The sequence below is a fragment of the Pithys albifrons genome, chromosome 13 (assembly GCF_047495875.1).
Source record: "Pithys albifrons albifrons isolate INPA30051 chromosome 13, PitAlb_v1, whole genome shotgun sequence".
Lineage (NCBI taxonomy): Eukaryota > Metazoa > Chordata > Aves > Passeriformes > Thamnophilidae > Pithys > Pithys albifrons.
Genome location: NC_092470.1, coordinates 20,423,100 through 20,446,197, shown reverse-complemented (window position 1 = coordinate 20,446,197; position 23,098 = coordinate 20,423,100). Strand labels below are relative to the sequence as shown.

Here is a 23,098-nt window from a genome sequence, read left to right as displayed (position 1 = left end):
AAACCTTTATTACTCCCTCAGGGCTTTCTTATCAAGTATGGATTTCTTAATTCCTAGTGGAATATTTTTCATACCCCACTGCAGACTATTAAGTACCAGATATTACATTATGTGGTTTAAACTTTGCTCTATGCATGAGCAAGACTTGCCTGTTGAGAAACTCTGTCTGTGTTATTATAATCTTGACAATATTCAGATTAATCCTGGCTGCAGGCTGGGAAGCTGCTCCACTCCCCAGATCTCGGGGAGCTCAACCTTTCCTGTGGCCTCAGCCTGGTGTGGAGCTGCTGCTGAGGGAGGGGCAGCAAGAGGGGAGGGAGGGGCAGCAAGAGGGGAGGGAGGGGCAGCACGAGGGGAGGGAGGGGCAGCACGAGGGGAGGGAGGGGCAGCACGAGGGGAGGGAGGGGCAGCAAGAGGGGAGGGAGGGGCAGCAAGAGGGGAGGGGGGGGCAGCAAGAGGGGAGGGGGGGGCAGCAAGAGGGGAGGGGGGGCAGCAAGAGGGGAGGGGGGGCAGCAAGAGGGGAGGGGGGGGCAGCAAGAGGGGAGGGGGGGGCAGCAAGAGGGGAGGGAGGGGCAGCAAGAGGGGAGGGGGGGCAGCAAGAGGGGAGGGGGGGCAGCAAGAGGGGAGGGGGGGCAGCAAGAGGGGAGGGGGGGCAGCAAGAGGGGAGGGGGGGCAGCAAGAGGGGAGGGGGGGCAGCAAGAGGGGAGGGGGGGCAGCAAGAGGGGAGGGGGGGCAGCAAGAGGGGAGGGGGGGCAGCAAGAGGGGAGGGGGGGCAGCAAGAGGGGAGGGGGGGCAGCAAGAGGGGAGGGGGGGCAGCAAGAGGGGAGGGGGGGCAGCAAGAGGGGAGGGGGGGCAGCAAGAGGGGAGGGGGGGCAGCAAGAGGGGAGGGGGGGCAGCAAGAGGGGAGGGGGGGCAGCAAGAGGGGAGGGGGGGCAGCAAGAGGGGAGGGGGGGCAGCAAGAGGGGAGGGGGGGCAGCAAGAGGGGAGGGGGGGCAGCAAGAGGGGAGGGGGGGCAGCAAGAGGGGAGGGGGGGCAGCAAGAGGGGAGGGGGGGCAGCAAGAGGGGAGGGGGGGCAGCAAGAGGGGAGGGGGGGCAGCAAGAGGGGAGGGGGGGCAGCAAGAGGGGAGGGGGGGCAGCAAGAGGGGAGGGCGGGGCAGCAAGAGGAGAGGGCGGGGCAGCAAGAGGAGAGGGCGGGGCAGCAAGAGGAGAGGGCGGGGCAGCAAGAGGAGAGGGCGGGGCAGCAAGAGGAGAGGGCGGGGCAGCAAGAGGAGAGGGCGGGGCAGCAAGAGGAGAGGGCGGGGCAGCAAGAGGAGAGGGGGGGGCAGCAAGAGGAGAGGGGGGGGCAGCAAGAGGAGAGGGGGGGCAGCAAGAGGAGAGGGGGGGCAGCAAGAGGAGAGGGGGGGCAGCAAGAGGAGAGGGGGGGCAGCAAGAGGAGAGGGGGGGCAGCAAGAGGAGAGGGGGGGCAGCAAGAGGAGAGGGGGGGCAGCAAGAGGAGAGGGGGGGCAGCAAGAGGAGAGGGGGGGCAGCAAGAGGAGAGGGGGGGCAGCAAGAGGAGAGGGGGGGCAGCAAGAGGAGAGGGGGGGCAGCAAGGGGGGGGCAGCAAGAGGGGAGGGAGGGGCAGCAAGAGGGGAGGGAGGGGCAGCAAGAGGGGAGGGAGGGGCAGCAAGAGGGGAGGGAGGGGCAGCAAGAGGGGAGGGAGGGGCAGCAAGAGGAGAGGGAGGGGCAGCAAGAGGAGAGGGAGGAATTCTCAGCTGGGGGAAAAGGGCAGGGCACTGGGGCTGCCACCACATGGCACTGGTGCCACCATATCCCACTGGTGTCACCACATGGCACTGGTGCCACCACACCCTACTGGTGCCATCACATGTCACTGATGCCACCACACCCCACTGGTGCCACCAGATCTCAATGATGCCACCACACCCCACAGGTGCCACCAGATCTCAATGATGTCACCACACCCCACTGGTGCCACCAGATCTCAATGATGTCACCACACCCCACTGGTGCCACCAGATCTCAATGGTGCCACCACACCCCACTGGTGCCACCAGATCTCAATGGTGCCACCACACCCCATTGGTGCCACCAGATCTCAGTGATGCCACCACACCCCACTGGTGCCACCACCACACCCCACTGGTGCCACCAGATCTCAATGATGCCACCACACCCCACTGGTGCCACCAGATCTCAATGATGCCACCACACCCCACTGGTGCCACCACCACACCCCACTGGTGCCATCACATATCACTGATGCCACCACACCCCACAGGTGCCACCAGATCCCACTGGTGCCACCACACCCCACTGGTGCCACCACACCCCACTGGTGCCACCAGACCCCACAGGTGCCACTCCCAGGCAGGGCAAGGTGAGCCAGCAAAACCAATGCCAATAAAACCCCTGGAGGCCACTCAGGCCATTCCAAGTTGTGAAGCATTAAGTTGTCACCCCGAAGACATTCCCAGGTAAGTGTTAAAAAGATGACAAAAATACCCCAACCCTCCCAGCACCCACCTTGTAAACAGGGCAGAGAATTGCTGCAAAGTTTATATTAAGAATCTATTTTATCATCTCTCCTGCAGAGGAGCAACAACCCACCTATATGTGAACAGGGACACGAAGGGTGAAAATAAAAAGGGCTGTTAAATTCCCTTCTTTTTTTTTTTTTTGTTGCAATTGGAAGTGAAATTCACTCACTTGTAGACGGTGCCTCCGTTGCCGTGGCCCAGGATGTCTCGGTATCGTATGTCTTGTTCATTCATCTCCACCAGAAAGGAAGAAAAACAAAAGAGATGTCATGCTGGGGATGGGAATGTCAAGGCAAAGCAACTCTGGGCCATAAACAACCAGCAAGGCTGGGTCATCCCAAGTTCAGCTGCAAGAACGAGAAGATCAATACAACATTTGCTGTCCAATTTATAAAAGACGATACCAAGGGACAAAGTGATGGAAAGTTTAATGACAATTTGTTTGCCTGGGTCATTTCATTAAAGTTTGATAAAAGGTGTCAAAATGGAATGATATAATATAGCTCAAGAGGGTCAGGTCACAGCTGCTGAGAGGAAAAGGGTCTCCAGAACGGCACAGAAGCGGAGCCAAAGTTGGAGGTGAATGGAAACAACCCAAGAGCAAACTGGCAGCTCGAGTGTGGCTGGAAAAGTTGATGATTTATCCTGGAATCAACATCGTGGGCACTCACTGAGGGCACTTCTGCCACTGGGAGGGTTTCCTGGAGCTCCATTCACTCACCTTTTAACTAAAGCACAACTCTGGGGAAAAAAAATAAGCCTGGAATTGCAATAAAAATCATTTTCCTTCAAATACACAGTTAATTATTTGCCTCAGTCTTTCTGCTCACATGGTGAGACCCCGAGAAATCCAAGCCTGACACAAACACTGCCCACTGCAAAAGGTGGAATTTGGGCCCTTCCTGATAAGGTTTTTATAAAAGCTTATTATGTTGTTGAAGGATCAGATGTAAAACTACAGCCCAAGCTCCCCCTGCACTAATTCAGTTCTTCTGCTCCTCCATCTCTGACAGGCACTCCAGAAATGCACAAATATGTTGTTGAAGGATCAGATGTAAAACTACAGCCCAAGCTCCCCCTGCACTAATTCAGTTCTTCTGCTCCTCCATCTCTGACAGACACTCCAGCAATGCACAAATAAATCATTTAATCAGAATAAATTCTGGACTGAAAGCATTTTCTATTCCAAACAGATTCCCCCGTGGCCTGATCATTTTAAGTAGCAAATGTCTGGGCAGATCCTGCTTTTTTAAAAGATCTTTTCCTAAGAAATAAAGTTGTTTTTAGTAACTATTTCCATTTTATGGGACACCGAGTTAAATATTCCACATGAGTTGGCCCAGCTGCTTAAAGACTGAACACAAGGGATGGCAACAAGGTGAAATGTCCTAAAGAGCCAACACTCAGCGTGTCTTAAAAAGAGAAAATGGAGTATTTAATTGATTTAAAACAAGTTTTAAGGGCAGAAATTATTAACTGCAAACTTGGTGTCCTTTCCAGTTTCTCACAGGAAATACTGCACAGCTCTTGCAGTGATGTTAAAACCTGAGTTCTGAGAAAGCTCCAAATACCTCCAAGTTGACTCTTTTATTACCTCTCTGCAGTCAAACCTTGGGCAAGGATCTAAGGGGGTATGAAATGCCCGTTCAAACATCAAGTTTTATGATTAAAATCAACATTGATCTTCTCACCAAAAGCTCTCTGGCTTTGGGCATCCATCGGGAAAAGCAAATAAAGAGGAGGGAAAGACACCTCAGGAGGAACAATCATTCAGGAATGGGATCTGAAATATGGGAAGAATCTCTAGTGGATCCTTTGCATCAGAAATAATTTCCCTCAGGCTGCAGACTCGTTAATTGGAAGTTAATTTGAGGAGTTCTGCTCTTCCAAGCTGGAGGACTCGAGTTCTCCAACCTTGGAGGCACCAACAAACATCTCTCCTGCAATCCCAGAGATGTTCTTCTAAAGAGAAACCCAATGAACCCAAAAAGCCATAAATAAACTTCCATTTATGCTTCTTGGAGGGGAAAAAAAAAGAATTTTTGGTAGTCACACAAGTCCCAAACAACAAAGTGAGGAGACAAAGCCTTTGTTTTCTCCTGCTTTTTGCTCCCTGGGCAAAGGGAGGGTTTTCTCCCCATCCTTCCCTACAAGGTGGGACAGGAGCAGCTCCACCCTCTGCTGCTATCCCCAGGACAAAGAGCAGCCAGAAATGCAGGGAAATCCAGGAATGCTGGGCTGGAGGGAGTGTCTGCTGGCAACCAACAGGGAGATAAAATGAGATTTACTGGCTCAAATAAAGATGCCAAAAAACAAGTGCTGATTTATGGATCTGACTGGGAAAACTGGATTCTCCACCATCAAACGCCACCATAACACCCCTGAACCCCCCAGCAAGGCCTGGAATATTAAACCTGCAAACCCAGCTTGGATTGGCTGCTGAGATGAAGGGAATTAATGAAAAAGCAAGTCTGGAGAGCCACCAAAACAGCCCTTGCTTGGAAGGACTCAACGTCTGCCTCCTGTAAATCATTAAAAGCCAAACGCCCAATTAATCCTCATTTGCTGTGGAGGGGCTGCCACAGTGCTGGGCTGTCCCTGTGCTTCCCAAATGGAATTCTGCAGCCAGTCCCAGGCCATGGGCAGCCAATTGAGGAGATTTAGTAAATGCCACTTGCTGCAGCAGAGCCTTAATGGGCCACCGTGGCCCTTCTCATGAACTGCTGACACTCCATCAATGCTCAATCAATGGGGGGCATTTACCCTGAGTGACAGAAAACAAATAAATATTTATATCACATCACCTATATCAATGAACCCGGGCAGAAAGCTATTTCTAACCTGTCAATATTTGATTATCTTGAAGAATCATGTGCCCTTCTTTTAATGATTAATATGAATTCCTTATTAAACCCAAATGGAAACTACTGGAGGAATATCATTAGGGATGCCTGAAAGCAGAACCTGCCAAAACCTAATCAAAAATAATCACCCAGGCCACAATTAAGTAATGGTAAGGGTGACTTGATCCCCCAAAAAAGGAGGAAAAGTTAAAAGTTACCACTGCAAACCCATCTCCAGCTGTGGATCTGGGACCAAAACTGGCAGAGCAAACCAAAAATCATTTGCTCTCAACAGAAAGTGAATTTCCTACCAGGGTGACTACAAGGAACTATTAAAACTTAATTATTTTCTTTTTTTTAATGGGCTTAAGTAACATTTTTGATATCACAAAAAGTTTGGTTCTTTAATATTGTTCTAAAGTTGGAAAACACAGGGAAGAAATCTGGGAATCTGTTCCAGGGCACACAAACCCTTGGTTAGAACAAATAAAATTCCCAATTCAGCTCTTCACAAGAAAGTGGCTTTGACTGGCATTCAAAAATTCTTATTTTTTAAAAGAAAATCAGTGAGGCTGGAGTTATTCCCAGCATGATCCAAGGGTGCAGCTGCTGCCACTCCCAGAATTCCAACTTCCCAAGAGCAATACCTTGTTCATCTCTAAATTCTGAGACACAACATCCCACCTGGCAGGAACGTGTGAATATTGAACTGAGGGAAACCAAACCCAAGAGAAGCTTCAAAGCACATTCCCAAGCTGCATTCCAGGGATTCTGTGGCACTGGGATGGACAATTCCCATTTCCCCTGCCCCAGAATTCCAGGTGAGGCTGAAGGACACTCCCCAAGCTCAGCCTTTCCCTCCCCAACACTCCTGGATTCATGAAATGCCAACGAGGGAAACCAAACCCAACATGCTGAGAAGCTTCGAAGCACATTCCCAAGCTGCATTCCAGGGATTCTGTGGCACTGGGATGGGGCAGTTCCCATTTTCCCCCACAGAATTCCAGGTGAGGCTGAAGGACACTCCCCAAGCTCAGCCTTTCCCTCCCCAACACTCCTGGATTCATGAAATGCCAACGAGGGAAACCAAACCCAACCAAAGCACATTCCCAAGCTGCATTCCAGGGATTCTGTGGCATGGGATGCACAATTCCCATTTCCCCCCACAAGGTGAGGCCGGAGGACACTCCCCAAGCTCAGCCTTTCCCTCCTGGATTCATGAAATGCTAACGAGGGAAACCAAACCCAACATGCTGAGAAGCTTCAAAGCACATTCCCAAGCTGCATTCCAGGGATTCTGTGGCACTGGGATGCACAATTCCCATTTGCCCCCCCCCAGGTGAGGCTGGAGGACACTCCCCAAGCTCAGCCTTTCCCTCCTGGATTCATGAAATGCCAACGAGGCTGGACGAGGTCATTGTGTGAAGCCACTGAATAGGCATCTGAGATAATTAAGATTTCAGCCTTGGAGACGAGGAGGGGAAGTGAAGAGCAGTTCAGAAAATCAATAAGAGTCTTTTATTTGCAGTGACACAGATGTCTCAGTCAATAGAGCCCAGTGGGCAGCTCTGCTGCACAGACAGCCCGGGCTCTGGGGCTGCAAAGGGCTGCCTGGGACAAACACTGAACCATTTCCATGGGGCTGCTTGGAAGGGCCTTTCATCTACCAGGGGGTGTTTAATGCCCATCCAAGCCAGCTGGAAACAGGTGGGAAAATAACTGTGCTGTTCATCCACCTGTCCATGAAACCTTTCCCTTCTGAGGGGCTCAATCCCTGGAGAAGGGAGGGGAAGGAATAAGAGTTTTCTACAACTCTGGGGTTTTTGGGGGGTTTACTGGGTTTTGTTTGTTTTGTTTTTTTTCTTTTTATAAGGAACATGGAATTGTTTAGGTTGGAGAAGACCTTTAAAAGCAAGTTCAGTCATTAACTGAACATCATCAGTGGCAGAGTGGCCTCAAGCTGAAGGAGGGCAGGGTGAGACGGGACACGGGGAAGGGTGAGACGGGACACGGGGAAGGGTGAGACGGGACACGGGGAAGGGTGAGACGGGACACGGGGAAGGGTGAGACGGGACACGGGGAAGGGTGAGACGGGACACCGGGAAGGGTGAGACGGGACACCGGGAAGGGTGAGACGGGACACCGGGAAGGGTGAGACGGGACACCGGGAAGGGTGAGGCGGGACACCGGGAAGGGTGAGGCGGGACACCGGGAAGGGTGAGGCGGGACACCGGGAAGGGTGAGGCGGGACACCGGGAAGGGTGAGGCGGGACACCGGGAAGGGTGAGGCGGGACACCGGGAAGGGTGAGGCGGGACACCGGGAAGGGTGAGGCGGGACACGGGGAAGGGTGAGGCGGGACACGGGGAAGGGTGAGACGGGACATTGGGAAGGGTGAGACGGGACACCGGGAAGGGTGAGACGGGACACCGGGAAGGGTGAGACGGGACACCGGGAAGGGTGAGACGGGACACCGGGAAGGGTGAGACGGGACACGGGGAAGGGTGAGACGGGACACCGGGAAGGGTGAGACGGGACACGGGGAAGGGTGAGACGGGACACCGGGAAGGGTGAGACGGGACACCGGGAAGGGTGAGACGGGACACGGGGAAGGGTGAGACGGGACACGGGGAAGGGTGAGACGGGACACGGGGAAGGGTGAGATGGGACATTGGGAAGGAATTCCTGGCTGGGAGGGTGGGCAGGCCCTGGCACAGGTGCCCAGAGAAGCTGTGGCTGCCCCATCCCTGGGAGTGTCCCAGGCCAGGCTGGACAGGGCTTGGAGCAGCCTGGGCTGGTGGGAGGTGTCCCTGCCCATGGCAGGGGTGGCATTAGATGGGCTTTGATGTCCCTTCCAACCCAAACCATTCCATGTTTCTAAAGTGATTCCAAACAGCACAGAGCAATTCCCTGCAAGAACCTGGTAAATATTCCAGTATCTTCTGCCCCAACCCCCAGGAAGGTCATTCCAAGGCAGCAGTTGACTCAGTTCCTCAAAATTAATTAACTTTCTTCCCCAAATGATGGTGACAGTGTGAGGAGCCTCCATCCATCTGCAGCTAACCCTGATTAGCACATTGGGAGAGATGGGAAGCAAATTGCTCTGCCAATCAAAGTCAATCAGGACACGCAACTCCTTCATCCCAGGGAGGTTCTCACGAGGCCTCCAGGTCTGAGCTGAAGGAACATCTCACAGCAGAAGGAGCAACAAACACCTCCACCCCACCTGGGCTGTGCCAACCCCTCACAACTGGGCACCCAAAGCACCTACCTGGCCATTGGCAAGGATTTTCTTCAGCTCTGCTGAGGACTTTTTTAAGCTGCAAAAATAAAAAAGAGGCAGTTATTTTTCAGGACTGGAGTGTTTGACTCCATCAAAGGAGGGGAAACATGTTCATGGCTCCATGTTCTGAGCAGATGGAACCTGAAGGAGATGTGGTGCCCACCAACCAGGCAGCAGGAAGGGAGAAGCAAGAACAGGGAAGGAAATCAGTGTGTTTTCACCTTTGCAAACCAGCTGGTTTCGACACCACCCTGTGAGACACAACCCACTGTTCCTCAGGAGAATGAAGAGCAGGTCCTCTGGCACAGAGGTGTGTCAGGGAACAGCAGGAACATGAGGCTCACCTGCAGTTGGCAGGTGCCATGCCCTGTTTCAGAGCTCCTCAGGGTGTGATTCCTCAGAACTCCTGCCAAGCTGCAGCAGGAGGCTTTGCCCCACCACCCCAGCCAGGTGCAGACCAGGCCATGGAGAGCAGGAGAGGAGAACTCCTGCTTTAGGCATCTCAGGGACATGCCCAAGCCCCTGAGATGTGTCCACCTTTCCATTCCAGGCCAACCTGCTGCACTCCCTGTGCTTCTGGAGGAGAACCCACTCCCATCTCAACAGCCTCACACAAAACATCCTCATTTTCTCTGCTGAGAGAACTTTAACAACCCCCCAACTCTCACCTTGGTGTGTTTTGTAGGTAAAAACCCCCTCAATGGCTTCCAACTCCTTCCACCCAACTCACAAAATCCTCCTTTCCTGACTGTTCCTTGTGCTTCAACACACCAAGCTGTTCCTTGTGCCTTCAACACACCAAACTGTTCCTTGTGCCTTCAACACACCAAACTGTTCCTTGTGCCTTCAACACACCAAACTGTTCCTTGTGCCTTCAACACACCAAACTGTTCCTCATGCCTTCAACACACCAAACTGTTCCTTGTGCCTTCAACACACCAAGCTGTTCCTTGTGCCTTCAACACAACAAACTGCCTGGGCAGCACCACCTGCAAAACTTCATCTCAAAGGGCCATCCTGCTCTTATTACTGAAGGGTTTTTTTTAAAAAAAAGTACAAAATAATATCTTCTTGAAAGGCCTGTGCACGTGTCTTGATCACAGATCATTATTAACAGGAACAGGGAAAACACAGATTTCATATTTGCTGCTTTGTTCTTTAATAGGCCTCTTGTTCCCACGACTACTTTAAAGAAAAATTAAGTTTTCCAAGGAAACATAAGTTGATCTTGTCATCTTTCATGACTTAACAATTTGTGAACATGAAACAAAGAGAGACTTTCAATTACTTCAAAAACAAAACTCCCGAGTGCAGAAGGGTTTGGAAAAGGAATGGCAATTAAGCACCAACTAAGGTGACAAGAAGCTTCTGGAAGCTTCTCCTCTTCAATGCACTTGAAGAACAAGCTCAAAGTGCAGGCAGTGCTGAAAGGCCCAGCCCAGACAAGAGCTTGGTTTGGTTCAGCCTGGGAGAGCTGCAGGTCAAAGCCAGGCAGATTTATTGTCTTTAAGGAGTTTGGGGTTGGATTATCCCCACTAAAACCTGGAGCAAACCCTTCCCAAGGGATGGGGCAAACTCTGCTCCCTTCTTTGAGCTCCACCACCAGCAGAGCCACTAAATGGGACACCCAACTGGTTTTACTGGTGCTTGGATGGGGCTGCCAGTGGGGCAGAACTCCAGCCCTGCTGCTGGGTGAGAGTGGCACCTCCTCCTCCTCAGTGGGTACCCACCATTCCCACAGGGAAAAAAGTGGGATTTGGGGACTGTCCCACCACCTTGGGGTGTCACCCAGAATGGGCACCCAAAATTCACCCACCAGATGCAACAAACTGCATCTCTGATCATCTCCAGCTCTGCCAATCCATCTCTGATCATCTCCATCACCTCTGATCATCTCCATCATCTCCATCACCTCTGATCATCTCCATCACCTCTGATCATCTCCATCATCTCCATCACCTCTGATCATCTCCACCATCTCTGATCATCTCCATCACCTCTGATCATCTCCATCACCTCTGATCATCTCCATCATCTCCACCATCTCTGATCATCTCCATCACCTCTGATCATCTCCATCACCTCTGATCATCTCCATCACCTCTGATCATCTCCATCACCTCTGATCATCTCCATCATCTCCATCACCTCTGATCATCTCCATCACCTCTGATCATCTCCATCACCTCTGATCATCTCCATCATCTCCATCACCTCTGATCATCTCCACCATCTCTGATCATCTCCATCACCTCTGATCATCTCCATCACCTCTGATCATCTCCATCACCTCTGATCATCTCCATCACCTCTGATCATCTCCATCACCTCTGATCATCTCCACCACCTCAAATCATCTCCACCACCTCAGATCATCTCCATCATCTCTGATCATCTCTGATCATCTCCAGCTCTGCCAATCCATCTCTGATCATCTCCAGCTCTGCCAATCCACCTTTTTTTATTCCACAAAATGCTCTTGGAGAGCAGAGGCAGCAGGAGCTGCTGGCCAGATCAATGGACCATTCCATGCTTATTACAATAATGGAATAATTCAGGTTGAGAGAGTCCTCCAGAGGTTTCCATTCCCAGAGGTCAAACAAGCTCTTGTGTGAAGAACATAAAGCAAGACTTTCCTTCATGCTTTTGAAGAACACACAAGGGTTTTGTTTATTCCTTTTCACATCAGCAAGGAGAGAAATGACCTCCTGCAACAGTTCCTGTGCTAAAAGGGAGTTTGGGCAATAATGACCCCCTGCAACAGTTCAAGTGCTAAAAGGGAGTTTGTGCTCCAGTATTTAAAAAATTAATCTCTAGGGGGAAAAAAAAGCACAAATTCTCTTGCATTTTAGGACCTTAATGGGGTTTTCAAATTAAGATTGGAAAAAGATGAGGGAGGCAGGCTCCAAAATTTGGGTGAAATTGTGTGGAATGGCACCTGATTTTCCAAATAATAATTAACCTCCAGAGGTTTATTATTTAGGTGATTTATCCCTGCAAACCCACGGACAGGGTATGAGATTTCCAAAGCAAAGAATCCTGGAAGGAGATTCAGGGACTTAAACATACAAACCTTGCCTGAGATGAACCTGTTATTAATTAATAATTGCTCAGTTCAACCCCAAACAGCGTCTTGATGCTTTGTAAGGACAAAAACCACCTGAAATCCTCTTTTTTTTCCAGCAGGAAGCTCTGCTGGAGTGCCAGTGATGCCAGTCTGGTGAGACCCCCAAATCCAGGGAATTCCCCCTCCCAACAGAACCAGGGCACTGCCCATCAGTGCCAGCCCTGCCAACACCCACCCAGGAGGGTGCTGCTTGGGCTGGGACACCTGGGCACCTCCGACACCTGGGCACCTCCCCTGGGCACCTGAGACAGACACCTGGCACCTCCCCTGGACACCTCACACAGACACCTGGGCACCTGAGATACCTGTGCCCCCTCACCTGGGAAACTGAGATACCCAGGCACCTCACCTGGGCATCTGAGACCACCGGGCACCTCAGATACCTGTCCCCCCTCACCTGGGCACCTCACCTGGGCACCTGAGATACCTGTGCCCCCTCACCTAGGAAACTGAGACACCTGGGCACCTCCCCTGGGCACCTGAGACAAGTGGGCATCTCACCTCAGTTCCTGAGACACCCAGGCACCTCACCTGGGCATCTGAGACCACCGGGCACCTCAGATACCTGTCCCCCCTCACCTGGGCACCTGAGATACCTGTGCCCCCTCACCTGGGAAACTGAGACACCTGGGCACCTCCCCTGGGCACCTGAAACAAGTGGGCATCTCACCTCAGTTCCTGAGACACCCAGGCACCTCACCTGGGCATCTGAGACCACCGGGCACCTCAGATACCTGTCCCCCCTCACCTGGGCACCTCACCTGGGTACCTGAGACACCTGAGCACTTCAGATACCTGGGCACCTCCCCTATGCTCTCCCCTGTCCCCCCTTCCACGTGCCCCCCCAGGCGGGCACAGCCCCAGGAGGGCAGGCAGGGTGGGCAGGCTCAGCCCTTACCTGTTGCTGGGCAGCTCCTCGGCCGCGCTGGCCGCGCTGTTGGCAGCGCCCGCCCGGGTGTTCACCTGTGGGCAGGAGGGGCTGGGTCAGTGCTGGGGGCACAGCAGGGGCTGGGGCAGGGCCGGGGGGGCACAGCAGGGGCTGGGGCAGGGCCGGGGGGGCACAGCAGGGGCCGGGGCAGGGCCGGGGGGGCACAGCAGGGGCCGGGGCAGCGCCGGGGGGGCACAGCAGGGGCCGGGGCAGCGCCGGGGGGGCACAGCAGGGGCCGGGGCAATGCCGGGGGGGCACAGCAGGGGCTGGGGCAGCGCCGGGGGGGCACAGCAGGGGCCGGGGCAATGCCGGGGGGGCACAGCAGGGGCTGGGGCAGCGCCGGGGGGCACAGCAGGGGCTGGGGCAGCGCCGGGGGGCACAGCAGGGGCTGGGGCAGCGCCGGGGGGCACAGCAGGGGCTGGGGCAATGCCGGGGGGCACAGCAGGGGCTGGGGCAGCGCCGGGGAGGCACAGCAGGGGCTGGGGCAGCGCCGGGGGCACAGGGCACAGCAGGGGCTGGGGCAGCGCTGGGGGCACAGCAGGGGCTGGGGCAGGGTCGGGGGGCACAGCAGGGGCTGGGGCAGTGCCGGGGGGCACAGCAGGGGCTGGGGCAGTGCCGGGGGGCACAGCAGGGGCTGGGGCAGCGCCGGGGGGCACAGCAGGGGCTGGGGCAGCGCCGGGGGGGCAGAGCAGGGGCCGGGGCAGCGTCGGGGGGGCACAGCAGGGGCTGGGGCAGGGTCGGGGGGCACAGCAGGGGCTGGGGCAGTGCTGGGGGGCACAGCAGGGGCTGGGGCAGGGCTGGGGGGGCAGAGCAGGGGCTGGGGCAGCGCCGGGGGGGCAGAGCAGGGGCTGGGGCAGCGCCGGGGGGGCAGAGCAGGGGCTGGGGCAGCGCCGGGGGGGCAGAGCAGGGGCTGGGGCAGAGCCGGGGGGGCACAGCAGGGGCAATGCTGGGGGGCACAGCAGGGGCAGCGCCGGGGGGGCACAGCAGGGGCTGGGGCAGCGCTGGGGGCAGAGCAGGGGCTGGGGCAGTGCTGGGGGGCACAGCAGGGGCTGGGGCAGCGCTGGGGGCAGAGCAGGGGCTGGGGCAGCGCTGGGGGCAGAGCAGGGGCTGGGGCAGTGCTGGGGGCACAGCAGGGGCTGGGGCAGTGCTGGGGGGCACAGCAGGGGCTGGGGCAGCGCTGGGGGCACAGCAGGGGCTGGGGCAGTGCTGGGGGGGCACAGCAGGGGCTGGGGCAGCGCCGGGGGGCACTGGGCACGCTGCTAATTAACCTGTGCTCTGCCAGCAGTGCCTCAGTCCCCTGGCAAGGTTAATTAGCTGGTGCCAGCCATGCCGGGGTGGGGGGCTCTGGGTGTGAGTTGGATTTGGGGGTGCCAACGTGCCCACCTTAAATAGGGCAGCAAAGGGGGCAGAAATCCACCATTTATGCCCATTTTAGAAACCAAACAATCGTCTCATACTCGGGGAGGCTCTGCCAGGGGGGCACAGGGGCAGCAAAAGGGGCAGAGGGGGTAAAACCCCTCCAATAATGGCACGGGGGGCTTTGGGCACTTCAGAAGGCCTGGAATCAAATCAGTGTGGAGGGGCTCAAATATCTGAAATTAAATCAGTATTTTGGGGTTTTAAATGCTGAAATCACCGTAATATTTTAGGGTTTAAATGACTGAACTCAAATGAATGTGGTGGGGACTTAAATGCTGAAATTAAATTCATATTTTGGGGGGTTTAAATGCCTGAAATCATTTGAATATGGTGGGGGTTTAGATGCTGTAATCAAATTAATATTCTGGGGGGTTAAATACCTGAAATTAAATTAGTATTTTAGGGTTTAAATGCCTGAAATCAAATCAATGTGATGGGGGTTTAAATGCTGAAATCACATTAATAATTGGGGGGTTTAAATGCCTGAAATCAAATTATTATGATGAGGGTTTAAATGACTAAAATCAAATGAATATTTTGGGGGGTTTAAATGACTGAGATCAAATGAGTGTGGTGGGGATTTAAATACCTGAAATTAAATTAATATTCTGGGGCTTAAATGCCTGAAATCACATTAATATTTTGAGGTTTAAATGCCTGAAATCTCATTAATATTTTGGGAGTTAAAAAGCCTGAAATCACATTAATATTTTGGGGGTTTAAACGCCTGAAATCTCATTAATATTTTGGGGGTTTAAATGCCTGAAATCTCATTAATATTTGGGGTTTAAATGACTGAAATCACATTAATATTTGGGGGTTTAAATGCCTGAAATCTCATTAATATTTGGGGGTTTAATGCCTGAAATCTCATTAATATTTTGGGGGTTTAAATGCCTGAAATCTCATTAATATTTGGGGTTTAAATGCCTGAAATCTCATTAATATTTGGGGTTTAAATGCCTGAAATCTCATTAATATTTGGGGTTTAAATGCCTGAAATCTCATTAATATTTGGGGTTTAAATGCCTGAAATCACATCAATATTTGGGGTTAAATGCCTGGAATCAGGTGCATATGGCAGGGGGGGTTTAAAAGCCTTGAAGGAGGGGCAGACAGTTGATAAAATGAGTATTAAAATTTTGGAGCACAATTAGCAGATTAGAAACAAAAAGAAAGGCAGTTCCATTTCAATAAATATATATATATATATATATATATATATATATATATATACACACACAAGATTAGCATTAGTTGGTAAACTGAGTACTAAAATTGCTAAAATTTAGGAACCTGATCAACAAAGGGTAAAAACAAAAAGAAAGGAGCTACATTTTAATAAAAGTATATATACAGACATATGTGTATATATATGTATTTATATGTATTTTTATATATTTATTTATATAAAAATAAATATATATTTAGATATAAAATATTTACATATTTATATATAAATATATGTTTATTATATTTATTTTATATATTCATTTATATATAAAATATTTTATATATAAATAAATATACAAAATAAATGTAGTAAATATATATTTATAAATATATATAAATATATAAATATTTATGCTACCCACATGTGTGTGTATATTTATATATATATACACATACAGATGTATATATATATAGTGTATGAGTATACACTAATATATTATATATAAAAATATATATTTACTGCATTTATTTTATATATTTATTTATATTAAAAATGTTTTATATATAAATAAATATATAAAATAAATGTAGTAAATATATACTTATACACATATATAAATATATAAATATTTATGCTATCCACGTGTGTATATATATAAAAATTATATATATATATACATATGTGTATATATATAGCATATGAGTATATATAAAATATTTTATATATATATTTATTATATTTATTTTATATTTTTATTATATTCTTTATATATATTTATTATATTTGTTTTATATATTTATTATATTATTTATATTAAAGTATATTTATTGCATTTATTTTATCTTTTTGTTTTATTATTTATATACAAATACATATTTATTATATTTATTATAAACATTTATTATATTCTTTATATATTTATTATACTTATTTTATATATTTATCATATTATTTATATAAAAGTATATTTATTATATTTATTTTACCTCTATAATTTATTTTTTATATATAAATATATGTTTATTATATTTATTTCATTATTTATTGTAGTCTTTATATATAAATATATATTTATTATATTTATTTCATTATTTATTGTAGTCTTTATATATAAATATATATTTATTATATTTATTTCATCTATTTATTGTATTCTTTATATATAAATATATATTTATTATATTAATTTCATCTATTTATTGTAGTCTTTATATATAAATATATATTTATTATATTTATTTCATTATTTATTGTAGTCTTTATATATAAATATATATTTATTATATTTATTTCATTATTTATTGTAGTCTTTATATATAAATATATATTTATTATATTTATTTCATCTATTTCTTGTATTCTTTATATATAAATATATATTTATTATATTTATTTCATCTATTTATTGTAGTCTTTATATATAAATATATATTTATTATATTTATTTCATTATTTATTGTCTTCTTTATATATAATTATATATTTATTATATTTGTTTCATATATTTATTGTCTTCTTTATATATAAATATATATTTATTATATTTATTTCATTATTTATTGTCTTCTTTCTATATAATTATATATTTATTATATTTATTTCATATATTTATTGTAGTCTTTATATATATTTATTATATTTAATATATTCATTTATATATAAAATATTTTTCTATATACTCATACACTATCTATATACACATATGTATGTATATATATATTTATATATATATTTATACACACACACACACACACATGTGGAGAACACAACAAACAGCAGCCAGATCCTTCTCCCACCCTCACCAAAAAAGAAGAAACAATTAATAACATTCCATCCATCTCAGAGCAAGCCCCTGAGCCGGTGGGAGCGGAAGGAGCCCCGTTCCCTGTGACATTTCAATAAGTGGAACAGAGCATTGCAAATCCATCTAAGTTTGCTGCAACAATTATTGAAATTCCTACCTTGAGGCCATGGATGTTCCTTTTCCCGGGAGGTTTGCAGGCTGCAACAGTAATTGGCTCAATTGGAGAACACATCAGGGCCACTTACAAATTTGCTCAAAATGAATCTTTTCTTTTTTTTTTTCCCTCCAAAGAAATGAGGGTGACACCAAAATTAGCAGAGAGAAATGATTGAGAAGTGCCTGGCAAGGCCCAGGGTGGGAATTACCAGGCAGGAGTTGGAACCTGCAGGAGTGAGGATTGCAAAGACACCACACAAGAGAAATTCTAATTTCTGCTTCAAACACCCCAAAAATCCAGAGGACTTGGCTGGGCAGAGCTTTGTTTGCAGGTAAAGAACCTGGTAAATATTCAAGTTTGGTTTTTTTCCCCTGGCATTTAACAGGGATATCTGCAGGATGGATTTGAAGGGAATCAGCTGGAATTGCTCACATTGGCACCTGCACTTTGCTTTAAATGTGCAAAAACACATCGGGGGTCACAGCAGGAGCCTCCAAAAGTGGGCAGAGAATAGAAAACACCCCAATTTTGGGCACACGTGCCCAAATGTGGCACCCTGGAACTCTGGCTGGGCTTGGAGGGATGTGCTGCCCCAAGAGGAGGAGGATTGTCCTGGAGCATCTCCTGGATCCTCACTCAGGGATGGGCTTTGGTCCCACAAAGGTCCAGGAAGCTCCATCTGAGGGTTCCAGTGGCCCATTTGGTCCAGACATTTTCCACCTGAGGGTTCCAGTGCCCCATTTGGTCCAGACATTTCCCATATGGGGGTCCCAGTGCCCCATTTGGTCCAGACATTTCCCATATGGGGGTTCCAGAGTCCCATTTTTTCCAGACATTCCCCACCTGAGGGTCCCAGTGCCCCCCAAATGGGCAGACATTTCCCATATGGGGGTTCCAGAGTCCCATTTTTTCCAGATTATTTCCCATCTGAGGATCCCAGTGCCCCATATTTTCCAGACATTTTCCACCTGAGGGTTCCAGTGCCCCATTTGGTCCAGACATTTCCCATCTGAGGATCCCAGTGCCCCATTTTTTCCAGACATTTCCCATATGGGGGTTCCAGTGCCCCATTTGGTCCAGACATTTCCCATATGGGGGTTCCAGAGTCCCATTTTTTCCAGACATTTTCCACCTGAGGGTTCCAGTGCCCCATTTGGTCCAAACATTTCCCACCTGAGGGTCCCAGTGCCCCATTTGGTCCAAACATTCCCCATCTGAGGGTTCCAGTGCCCCCCAAATGGGCAGACATGTCCAATCTGAGGGTCCCAGTGCCCCATTTGGTCCAGACCTTTCCCATCTGAGAGTCCCAGTGCCCCCACTTGGACCAGACATTTCCCATCTAAGAGTCCCAGTGCCCCGTTTGGTCCAAACATTTCCCACCTGAGGGTCCCAGTGCCCCATTTGCTCCAGACCTTTCCCATCTGAGAGTCCCAGTGCCCCACTTGAACCAGACATTTCCCATCTGAGAGTCCCAGTGCCCCCACTTGGACCAGACATTTCCCATCTCAGGGTTCCAGCGCCCCATTTGCTCCAGGAAGCTCCACCTGAGGGTCCCAGTTGCCCATTTTTCCAGACCTTTCCCACCCAGTGCCCCCCAGATGGGATGTTCAGGGGCTGTCAGTGCTGATGGATTGGCTGCAGTTGGATTTTTCTCTGTCCCTGCTGCACGTGCCACTGGGACAGCAGCAAATCCAACTATTTATTAGGCACAAGGAGCCAGATGAGAGTTATTAAACACATCACTTAGAGCCTGGGATGGCAGCACTAATTACCACGTGCATCTTAAAGAGGGGGAAATAACCTGGTGGTCTGGGCATCACCAAAAAAAAAAATCAGAAAGTGCATCTTGAAGAGCAGAAAATATTCTGGTACTTTGGGCATTACAGAAAGAATCAGAAAAGAATAAATTATATGTAAGCAGTATATGTCCAGTAGGTTAAAATGAATGATTTGAACAAGGTATTAAAAGAATAATGGTGTTATTATATATATTGGAATGGGCTATTCAGCTTGTAGGGGTGTATATAACTCACATAGGGGATATATCTCTATATATAGATATATAAATATGTCACATAGGGGATATATCTCTATATATAGATATATAAATATGTCACATAGGGGAGTTCTATCTCTATATAGATTTGTGTGTGTACACACACTCTTGTTTCTGTACATCCCACAGATATATATATAAAATATTTAAAATATTTTATAATACATATACAAGTTTTCAACATAAAAAAAGAATTCTGCCTCATTACCTAAACAGCAACCATGTACTTATTAAAAATACATATATAAAATACCAATTTTCCCCCTTAAAGACCTTTATATTATGATATGAGTAAAGCACAGCCTGGGGAACACAGGATGGCACATGGGGAGGATTTTTAAGGATTTTTAAGTTTTTAAGGATTTTTTTTAAGGATTTTTAAGTTTTTGGGAGCTGCCTGGAGGTTTCCTCAGAAGGAAAAAGGGGCAGAAAGGGAAAAGCATTCAAAGGACTTGCAAAGAAAAGCTCCTAAAAGGGAGAAATTTAAATTAGAGGCAGAAAAGCTGCACGTTCCTGATGGGTTTTCATGGAGAGATGTGGCCAAAAAGGGCAGGGAGAAAAGTGGTTGTGCCACCAACATTTGGGATGTTCATCAGACAGGCAGGACAAGGAGATGGGGAAATAAAAAAAGCAGGAAAAGACATTTGGTTCAGTATTTGAGAGGAGGAGCAGAACTCAGGGATGGGATGGGCTTTCCAGCTCCAACCCAGAGGGGAAAGATAGCTCAGGAAGGGCACTTGGAAAGGTGGAACTGAGTTCCCAGGGAATCCAGGGAAGTGGAAATGAGGGAATACCCACAGTGGGCACAGGGAGCTTGTGGGGGGCACATTCCCAAGCTGGGCATCACAGAGCACTATCCTTGCACCTAAAGCAAGCAGGAAAAGCAGCAGGAAGAGGAATCTACAGCTGGTTCTTCAGGAAAGACCCAAAAGGAGGATCTAAAGGTTAAACCTGATTTGGAATCACAAGAAGACCCTTTAAAGCCAAAGCTGTGCCAGCACCTCCTGTAACAAAGGAAAGCACATCTCACTGTCCTGCAATTCCAAGGATTCCCAGCCCACAAGGACCAGGCACTGCACCAGATTCTGAGTCACAAGAGAAGCCCCAGGGAGACCTGAGAGCCCCTCCCAGTGCCCAAAGGAGCTCCAAGAGCTGGAGAGGGACAAGGGATGGAGGGACAGGACACAGGGAATGGCTTCCCACTGCCAGAGGGCAGGGATAGGTGGGATATTGGGAAGGAATTCCTGGCTGGGAGGGTGGGCAGGCCCTGGCACAGGTGCCCAGAGAAGCTGTGGCTGCCCCATCCCTAGGAGTGTCCAAGGCCAGGTTGGAGCACCCTGGGCTGGTGGGAGGTGTTCCTGCCCATGGCAGGGGTGGCACTGGATGGTCATTAAGGTCCCTTCCAACTCAAACCAGTCCAGGATTCCACAATCTTTGCCTGGGAAGAGGCAGGAGATGCCCCCCCTCTCACAGCTGCCCTGGCACTGCTCTCAGGAGGACTCATCTCACTGCTGGTGGCTCTGGACTCCTGCAGCTCCAACATCTGGGAATCTCCTCTCCAGATCCTGAACCACAAACCCCAATTGTCTGCACTGCCCTTAAATTCCCACCTCTTTTCCAGAGGCTCCCACTGCACTGCCAGGAAGCCCCTTTGGAGACCTCATTAGCACGTGTTTGAGGAGCCTCTTGCTTAATTGCCCAATTCAAACTTCAGAGAGTTGTAAGTAATGGAAGTGTAGAATGTTTAATTGGGAGACTCATGGTATGATTATTTGTGTAATATCAGTTAAGTGAGAAGAGTTTCATTTTTAATTATTTCAATTAATTTATTGCTGGGAGATTTACTTGGAGAATTTCAAGCTTCTCAGTTTCCTCAATTAAGAGGCAGAGATTCCAACTTGGCTGCTGAGATCTGAGTGGATCAGGGGCATTGTGGGGTGTTTATTTTAACCACAAAATGAGCTCATTCCCAAAAACCCTCATGAGCTGCCCACAGGTTTTTGCTCAGGTTGGAGATGACCTATTTTTGAATTGCCTCAGTCCCAGCATTGATTCCATCCTGCCTGTTCAGGAGGACTAATAAAGTCCTTGTGAACATGTTGGTGCTGCTGCTGAGTGCCCAAAGCCAAGGGAAATGTGTCAGGAAGGGGCTCCTGGGACAGACACTCTCCTGTTTGCCAGGTGAGCAGTGACAGTGACACCCCCCAGCTCTGTCAGGCTGATTAATGAGATTAAGAGATTAAAAAAAGCCCAGTTTTCATCCAGCTCCAGTTATTCACCTGCTTTGAGCACATGCAGAGCCCTCACCTGTGAGCTGCTCAATGTGCTCTAACATGGACTGTGCAGAGGGAACCTCGTTAGTCTAATTTACTCCAGGAAATCAGCTATTTTAGATGCAATGAATGTGCTCCTCTCTGCACCCCCACAACAATGAATTCTTCTATCCAAATTGAAGAATTTTGATAGAAGTGTGTGCATTTCAACCTCCCCCATTTCAACCTCCCCCAAACCCACCAGTGAAGTGTTTCCCCACCACATCCTGTGGCTGTTGAGCTTTACCTCTTGGGTAGATCTGCAGAGGCTCCACCAGCTGCCCATTGACCTGCTGCTCCATCACAGTGGAGTAATACTGCAAAGAGAGGGAACAGGGAGAGCATTCAGGGAGGCAGGAGCTCCAAAAGCACTGCTGGATTACTTAATTCCGTGTATTTTTATTGATTTTTTAATTGCCAGGGGACAAAACAGCCTTTAGGTGGTTTCTCTCCATCTGTGGAGCTCCACAGGAAGGGGACAGAGGAATTGAACCAAGGGTTTCCCAGCACAGGGATCTGTTCCTGAATCAGCTGGAGAAGGTCCCGGCTCACCTGAAACCTGGGAATCCTTCAGAGGGAGCAAAGGAAACATTTCCAGCAGACACAGCAGAGAACCAAGAAACCCAAACATGGCAACAAAGAGATGCTGTAAATGTGGTCAGAGCTGGGCCATGGGGAAAACTCCCAAATTCCAAAGGAATACAGAAACTATCCAAGACCTGGCAAGGGTGAAGCACCACCAGGGCAGTTGGGGCCCATCCCACACAGGCACAGATGCCACCTGTGTGCCCTCGTGGTGCAGGTTCAGGGCACAGAGGGGACACAAAGTGCCACCAGGAGGTCACAGCAGCACATCCTGACACCTTGGGCTCCACAGGAACCCCTGGGAGGGATCTGGGAATGGGAGGGATCTGAGAATGGGAAGGATCTGGGGAAGGTTTGCTGATGAAGAAAGGCCTAGAGTGGGTAACAAGGGATGGAAAAGGGTCTGAGAACATCAACACCCAAGGAGATACTTGAGCCATGGAGATGTTCCAGAGCTGCAGCCAGGCTGGGAGAGCTGGGGGGGGTCACCTGGAGAAGAGAAGGATCCAGGGACACCTGAGAGCCCCTTGCAGTGCACAAAGGGGCTCCAGGAGAGCTGGAGAGGGACTGGGGACAAGGCATGGAGGGACAGGACACAGGGAATGGCTTCCCACTGCCAGGGGGCAGGGATAGATGGGATATTGGGAAGGAATTCCTGGCTGGGATGGTGGGCAGGCCCTGGCACAGGTTGGGCAGAGAAGCTGTGGCTGCCCCATCCCTGGGAGTGCCCAAAGCCAGGTTGGAGCACCCTGGGCTGGTGGGAGGTGTCCCTGCCCATGGCAGGGGTGGGGTGGGATGACCTCTAAGGTCCCTCCCAACCCAAACCATTCTGGGATTCAGTGGAGACAGAAAACCTGCACTGTGGGATGAGGGA

At 49.1% G+C, this 23,098-nt stretch overlaps 1 protein-coding gene across 1 annotated transcript in view; it reads right to left on the bottom strand.

Annotated features, from left to right (window-relative positions):
• The window catches only part of MAP2K5 (mitogen-activated protein kinase kinase 5), a 175,026-nt gene that overhangs the window by 137,860 nt on the left and 14,068 nt on the right, over positions 1-23,098 (bottom strand). The window contains exons 4-8 of the mRNA XM_071568130.1: positions 21,887-21,956; positions 17,272-17,312; positions 12,688-12,752; positions 8,651-8,699; positions 2,707-2,771 (exon numbers count right to left, since the gene is read on the bottom strand). Of these exons, the coding sequence (XP_071424231.1) occupies positions 2,707-2,771; positions 8,651-8,699; positions 12,688-12,752; positions 17,272-17,312; positions 21,887-21,956 (290 nt within the window). The remainder of the gene's footprint in view (positions 1-2,706; positions 2,772-8,650; positions 8,700-12,687; positions 12,753-17,271; positions 17,313-21,886; positions 21,957-23,098) is intronic.